The sequence below is a fragment of the Antedon mediterranea genome, chromosome 8 (genome assembly GCF_964355755.1).
Source record: "Antedon mediterranea chromosome 8, ecAntMedi1.1, whole genome shotgun sequence".
NCBI lineage: Eukaryota > Metazoa > Echinodermata > Crinoidea > Comatulida > Antedonidae > Antedon > Antedon mediterranea.
This window is the reverse complement of record NC_092677.1, coordinates 25,526,406-25,534,203: the sequence shown is the minus strand read 5'-3', so window position 1 is coordinate 25,534,203 and position 7,798 is coordinate 25,526,406. Positions and strand designations below refer to the sequence as shown.

Here is a 7,798-nt window from a genome sequence, read left to right as displayed (position 1 = left end):
ACGTGTTTCCTCAGATGAAGTTTTTACAAGCTCAAGTAGTATACCTATGAAACGCCATTAATGTCAAAATTGTTATTATCTTTAACTAATATTAAGTCAAAACTCCGTCTGGAACTCAGACTATTCGAGCGGGGTTGGTGAAATCTGTCCAATGGATGGTGCACTACTCCAATAAAATCCCCTATTGTGGACACAAAGTTACCTATTTTGGACAGCCAACTATGAAAGTTACCTATTATGGACAAACAACAGCGCCCTCTAGTCCCTATTATGGACAGAAAGTCCCCTATTATGGACAGAAAAGTAACCTATTATGGACAGATTTCACCAACCCTATTGGACTATTCGACTCCTTACAAACAAACGGAAGATGAAACCAAAACAAATAAACAATACCGATTAAAAACAAATCGTAGAAATTGAATGTTAAACTACTGATGCAACAATAATTATTTTTTAAATCATAATGTAGTATGTTTGTTCCCTGCAGGAAATTAAGTTTGGCAGATACTTTGTATAGGAAAAAATTAATACGGTAAGATCGTGTGCGGTTACTCTAATCCTTGACAATATCTTTCACATATTGATTTCCTAAAGCGTGGTTCCCACTAGCGACGCAACACAAGGACGCAGCGCAGGTGAATTGACCAATCACAAGCGATGGCTTATTCGCTTGTGATTGCTAACTGTCTATAACTTCGCTTGTCATTGGTTAAAACGCTTGTGTTGCGTTTACGTCCTTGGGTTACGTTCTAGTGGGAACCAAGCTTAAAGCTCAGTCTACACTATCAAACTCATTTCCCAAAAAAGTGTGATGTGTCCATATGGTAGTGATATGACATCATCGTGTATGTCCATTATGGACACATCACACAGTTTGATAGTGTAGACAGAGCTTTAGGCCTAATATATTTTCATTTCATGTAGTGCACCCGCAAGGAATCTATCTAAGGTTGTGCAGGTTGGACCACCACACAGAAGGTACAGTAAACACGTTATAAATTAAGCTATTTAAACTTTATCACAGCTCACGAAACCCAACATTTTACTATATTTATTACAAATCATTGGTACGGTTGGATGGATGCAACGCAAGGAATTAGCTTGGTTCAATTTCCCACAAGAAACGAAAGTGACCAATCACATGCGTTGGATTATTCAAACTTTCACTTGCCATTGGTCTGTTATCATCGCGTCATGATTGACCAAATTTGCGTTGCGCTTCCGTCTTTGCGTTACCTTATTGGGAACCAGGGTTTATAAGGATCAGTTTTCATATTATTAAACAAAATATAGTACAATTGCATAAAATATCTAGTTTGAAAAAAATAATAGGACATTAATATTACTGTAATGAGTGCATATTATTCTTTCTTCATTCTTATCAAAGTTGGCGGGAATGCAAGCCAAGACAGACGATAGTTTTTGCCAAAACTCACAAAACAGGCAGCACGACGCTTTCGCGGCTCGTTGACATCTACGGATATGAACACTCTTTATCGTTTGTTCGCAAGCTACAATATGAAACCAATTTTCACAGCAGCAACAAACGATTTAACGCAATATCTTATCAATCGTTCATACCACCTCAAGGAGTTGCTGTGGGAGACTTTAAACATTATAAATACAATATATTGACGCTACATGTTCGATACACGCCGGACATTTTTAACGAGTTCATGCGACGTGATCCCGTCTATATTTCCATTCTAAGAGAGCCAGCTCTACAATTTGAGTCCTCCTTTATCTTCTTTTATTTTGGTCAGTTCGTACCAGGACGAACCCACTTCAGACAAATGCAAGAGTTCTTCAGGAAAACGAAATTTTACATGTCACGCATCACTTACGACAAATTACCATACATTCACAACAGCCAGTTTTTTGATCTAGGCCTGGATAAGAAAGATTTTAGAAATACCGGGATTGTAACCACGAAAATAAGAAAACTTGACAAAGAAATGGATTTGATACTGATAAATGAATACTATGACGAATCTTTAGTTTTACTTAGCAAAGTTCTTTGCTGGGATTTACGCGATTTGGTTTATTTACCAATAAATCGAAGAAAAAAAGTTAAACGGAGTGTACTCGACAGCAATCTTAAACAACACATTCGAAATTGGAATTGGGCAGACAGTCAACTTTACGATTATTTTCTGAAAAGATTCAAAGAAAGAATTGTTGAATATGGCGATTCATTTAAAGATGATTTAGCAACATTTAAAATGCTACAGTCCAATTTTATCAAAGATTGCTTCCAAGAAGTGGAAAAGGGAAAAGATCAACACGATACGAATATACAGCACGTGGCATCAAACTCAAGATGCAACTATTTTATGAACACTTCAAAACTGATGAACAGTCGGATAGAGGAGTCAATGGGAATAGTACGATTTGAAAGACCTGACCCAAATCCTCCAAAGTCGAAATGGAAAAAAAGAAAAGTTACAATGGAAATTTCAACAAAATGGACTGACTAATAGTGTCATTTAAACACCAGTCCCGAACACCTTAAACTCGAAATTGAAAAGAAGAAAAGTTATACTACAACTTTCTGACGACTAAAACCAAATGGACCGACGACTAATGAGTGTCATTTGGCGGCAGCTGGATACGAAGGAATTCTTTATGGGGAGAAGAAAGTTTCAAATAATTTTCGGACGTAAAAATAGAACAACTTTCACCTCCGATGAAATTATTTGTACCATTGCACGAATACATGTTTATTACCTTGCTTGTATACTGATGCTAGTACAGTATATACAGTAGTACTTGTACCAATAGCTCAATTTCATAATGGTATCTTTTTTATTTGCTTTATTATTATTTTTGCTTACATATCCCTCTGCAAAAAACGTCCCTGGACAGAAACGTCCCTGGACCGAAACGTCCCTGGGCAGAAACGTCCCTGGGCAGATACGTCCCTTCGCTGAAACGTTAAGCGTGGTTCTAACTAGAACGTAACGCAACGCCGGATCGACGCAAAGCAAAGTGATGTATTCAGTAATCACATGTGGGAACCGACGATGAAACAGTGCTTCAAACATCGCAGGTTTGATTTTACGCAGGTGGGGGAAAATACAATTATTGGAAGGGGACTTTCTTACGTTGCGTAGGTTGCCTTACGTTGCGTCGCTAGTGGGAACCAAGCTTTACTTACAAACTACAACGTATATCTAAAACAAATTACTGTAAATTATCAATAGAACAAATACCAATTTAACAGAAGAAATATTACTTTTTTTTAATTTTCTCAAAATCGTAGAAAAAGATATTTGGAAAGAAATGTGTACTATAAAACAATAAATCTGCCAAAAATTTTTTAACAGAAGAAATATTACTTTTTTTTTTATTCAAATACTTTTATGCACATTTTTCTCAAAATCGTATAAAAATTGTACTATAAAACAATAATTCTGCATACTTTTTTACATTTAATGCAATTAAAGAAAATCAGATACAAATAACTGAGAACTTCTTTCTGCATAAAAATCCCTATATCTCACACACTGACTATTAAAATTTGTGAGCATGCATTCACTAAACCAATGCGTCAAAATTAATTGCAATATTTGAACAAAACAACAAATGTTTCTAAAAATTAAAGTCTTCACTGTTGCTGGAGGTCTCATCAGTTTTTCCACTGGACGAATCAAATTCTGGAAGCACGACTGTTTGTGGTTGACTTGATATCGTTTTGTTTTCTGTAACAGTTTATGAAACATCGTTTTATTTTTTTTATTTCATACGCATCGAACAGCGAGTACCTTTCCAATTATAGATGGATAAACTATTTCTATAATTTATCATGCTTATAAACAAAGTCTCATTTGAGGCTTAGGGAGCAAGAGTCTTGAGTTACAACCCTGGCACTACGTCAGGATTGAACCCGGACCTCGGGATTGGAAGGCAAGCATGTTAACCACCAAGCTACAGCTCCACCAATACAATTATCCGAGTAAATCTTGACAGAAGTAATTAAAGGGCTGAGGAGAAGGGTTTTTAGGGCCCATTTCTATTGAGTACGAAAATGCGGCATTCGATACTTTTTTTTAAAAGTTAGCAGAAATAGGTCCACGAAAAAAAACCCCAACTGATTCCAGTTTGGATCGGCAAGAAATGTTTATTTTATTTCATACCTAAAGCAGTATGAATGGTGATTTTTTTCAACTCAACTCAATGAAAACACATATATATATATATATATATATATATATCCAATCTGCAGACAGTACTGTTTCGATCTTATTAGATCTCGTCAGTGCAGCTCAGGTTTCGAAATGAAATGTACCGCATAACTGGCACAATATATAGGCTGAGCCAGGTATGCGGGACATGGTACACTGATTATGAACACAAAGAGTGCACAAGCTCAACAAGCTTTGCAAAATGCTAATAGTGTTCACAACAAAAATGTACCGTTTCGAAATGAAGAGTGCTCTACAAAACAAAATACTATATATGAATATAGCTGATATTTATAAAATGTATTATTTGAAACTCTAACTTTCTTTTTTAATACCTTATTCAATTGTTTTATTATTGATTGAAAGAAAGAAAATAAATGTTGACGTTGAATTGAATTGAACATTTAACAGTGGCATTTCCGTCCAACAAACTGTATTGTGGGTAATAATGTCATTTCATAACAAACGATACTTGACGCAAATGATTTTATTGTAGTAAATACTAAACTGGAATACGATCTTCATTTATAAACAAACTACCGATAACAGTTTATACGAAAAACCTTCTTTCGTAATTTTTCAATAGAAACAGACCCTAAAAAAACTAGGCATGACAAAAAAATGTCTCCATATTTCATTCCGATAACAAAAATTTGCATCAAACATTTCATAAAAAAATAGAATTACTATAACAAAATATTGATATAAAGTTTGCGGTACACCGTATATTAGTTCTGAAAAGAACTGTTGAGTTTCTCCATGTTTCAATCAATATACTTTTTTTTTTCTCTTTTGTGGCGTTAACCACTATTTTATTCATTTCATTCTCAAATTATCAATACAATGATTTTACACTTCATACAAATATATATTCCCTTGTTATTCTGTTCTGTTATTTTCTTGTACTTTCTTTTATCTTTTGTACGATTTGATCGAAACAATTCGGTCAGATATATATATATATATCCACTTTTTTCATAATTTTCTTTTATTTTAACTATTTCAATCAATATACTTTGATTGTCCTCAAGAGTGAAACGTTGAGAAACTCAACAGTTCTTTTCAGAACAAATATACGTGGTGTCTTTACACTTTATATCAACATTTGATTTCGCCATGCAAACCTTCAAACAATATATAACAAAATAAACAACATTCACTGACCTTTTGACTTTGGACTTACAGTAGGTTTTACTGACTTCTCCTTTTTGACGCCATCAGAACTAGACGAATTGTCTTGCCAGCGTTCAAAATCAACTCCAATAAATGATACCTACAATATACAAATCACCCCAACATTTATACACAATAGTTTAAAGATATATTAATTGTCCCTAAAATAATGACAAAACTATTTGTTAATTTTCCAGACAGAAAAATGATGAGCAAGAAAAGAATTCAAGAGATGGCTTAGCATTTTAATTAGATGATCTAAATATTACTAAAAGTTAAATTAGTTAGTTAAATTTTATAGGAAGGGCTACACTTTACCTTTAAAAATGTACTTCCCCTATAATCCCTGACATTATTTAGTTCCGATATCATTTTATTTCTCTATTTACTCACGTTATTATTGTATGATTACTTTAAAGATGTATTGTACCCCAAAATCATGAAAAATGAAGATTAATAAAATCAGACTTTGAATAGGCCATTTTGATTAAGTTCTTCACTTCATTTATTTCACTAATACCATGGAGAAATAAGTTAGCTTATTTCTCCATGCTTATACAAAGACAAAATAAATGGTAACCAAAAACTCATTGTCTGACAGACAATTTAAGTATTTCTTGCTTTAAATAATATTTTTTCAGGTAAATAATGTTATTTTCAATCCAGTTTTGGTCAAAGTAAATAACTATTATGTGACAGTAACATGACATTTAAAAAAAATGTAAAAAAAAATTATTTTTCATGTGGACAATATATCTTTAATTCTGCTTTTTCATTGTGTCAGCTCTAGTTATTTAGAATCATACACTATGACAGTCAGGTATTTAAAAAAAAATTGGTTTTTTTTTTTATCCGAATTCTACAGCAAGCAACCCACCAATTGGATAAACTTATTGTGCTTATAATTTTGGAGTAGAGGCGCAACGAACAAGTTACACTGCTGGTTAGTTTTTAAACATGCAATAGTCACCAGCCTCGCATCCTAAACAAATTCACAAAATGTTTACAAAAATGTGAATTTTGTATGGAAAAGATTTTATTTTGTACAATCATTTTCAACACACTGACAACAATCCCAGGGAAGGACAACCTTGTGTTGATCTGGGCCTCGTGGTTAAATAATGTGGAATTAAATTAAATGTACAATATGCGATATGTTATCAACCAATCAAATGGTAGGGATACACTTAAGCTCTGTCTACACTATTAAAAAAAGAGTGATGTGCCCACATATGATAGTGATATGCTTAATATGGTAGTGATATGACATCATCATGTCCATATACGGGCACATCACATTTTTGTCACATGAAGTTTGATTGTGTAGACAGAGCTTTAGGCATCTAAACTGAAGTAAACAATAATACCTTTGTCTTTGATTTTGTCAATCTTGGCCAACAAACAAGATTTTGTTTAAATAATGTAATAAGAACCTCGCCACCGGTTACCAACACCACGTGGTTTGTAGTCGATACGCTACCAAATAGGTCCAGGCTAAACTCGTAGCAAACTATATCTAAAATAGTGCTAGAATGCAAACAAATAAAAATATGTATTATAATTCTACAAACAGGACATACAAGATATCTGTATTTCTTAAGCTCTGTCTACACTATCAAACTTTATGTGACAAAATTTGATGTTACCATATATGGATATGATGATGTCATATTACTACAATATTTGGGCACATCACATATTTTTGTCACATAAACTTTGATATTGTAAATAGAGCTTAACATATAATAAAAGATGTCTGTATTCCTAAAGCATCGTGTCTATATATGGGCACATCACATTATTTTGTCACATAAACTTTGATAATGTAGACAGAGCTTAACATACAATACAAGATGTCTGTATTCCTAAAGCATCATGTCCACATATGGGCACATCACATTATTTTGTCAGATGAAGCAGACAGAGCTTTAGAGAAGAATACATTTTGGTTTAATTGGACTACATTTTATTTAACGATGGGAGAAGTTTAAGATATAGCTACAGGCCTATATCATGTTCCTTCAAGCATATTAATAGTCACAGATTAGTACTCTCTTAATTCATATTTAACCTTTGAACTTTAACCTGGTATTCACCTGAAAGACACGGTCTGGCTTGTTACATTAGTGTCATGCTCCTGGACGCCTCTCAACTGAACGCTTAATAAAATTAAATTCGGTTTTTGTGACCATAGCACCTTTGGATGAGTTCTGAAAATAGAAGTTAGTTGTTCTGGTAAATTTAATTTTTATTATTAAAGCTCTGTCTACACTATCAAACTTTTTGTAACAAAAAAATGTCATGTGCCTATATATGGATATGATGATGACATATCATTACCAAATTTAAGCATATCACTACCATATTTGGGCACATCACAATTGTTTTGTCAAATTAGTTTGATAGTGTGGACAGAGCTTAAGTTATAAAAAAGTATT

At 33.4% G+C, this 7,798-nt stretch overlaps 2 protein-coding genes across 3 annotated transcripts in view; one reads left to right on the top strand and one right to left on the bottom strand.

The window, feature by feature from the left end:
• Positions 1-1,679: 1,679 nt before the first annotated feature.
• On the top strand, positions 1,680-2,480 carry LOC140057736 (galactosylceramide sulfotransferase-like). Its single transcript, XM_072103458.1, has one exon. The coding sequence runs from the start codon at positions 1,680-1,682 to the stop codon at positions 2,478-2,480; it is 801 nt and encodes a 266-aa protein (XP_071959559.1).
• Positions 2,481-3,271: 791 nt separating this feature from the next.
• Positions 3,272-7,798, bottom strand: part of LOC140057535 (uncharacterized) — a 30,681-nt gene continuing 26,154 nt past the window's right edge. The window contains exons 44-47 of one of the 2 annotated variants that reach the window (XM_072103237.1): positions 7,457-7,570; positions 6,728-6,887; positions 5,352-5,460; positions 3,272-3,704 (exon numbers count right to left, since the gene is read on the bottom strand). In XM_072103237.1, the coding sequence (XP_071959338.1) occupies positions 3,595-3,704; positions 5,352-5,460; positions 6,728-6,887; positions 7,457-7,570 (493 nt within the window). In that variant the 3' untranslated portion in view covers positions 3,272-3,594. The remainder of the gene's footprint in view (positions 3,705-5,351; positions 5,461-6,727; positions 6,888-7,456; positions 7,571-7,798) is intronic. The other variant, XM_072103238.1, reaches the window with a different exon arrangement.

Coding starts and splice junctions, on each gene's coding strand:
- LOC140057736 (XM_072103458.1), top strand. CDS start 1,680: ATGCGACGTGATCCCGTCTATATTTCCATTCTAAGAGAGCCAGCTCTA.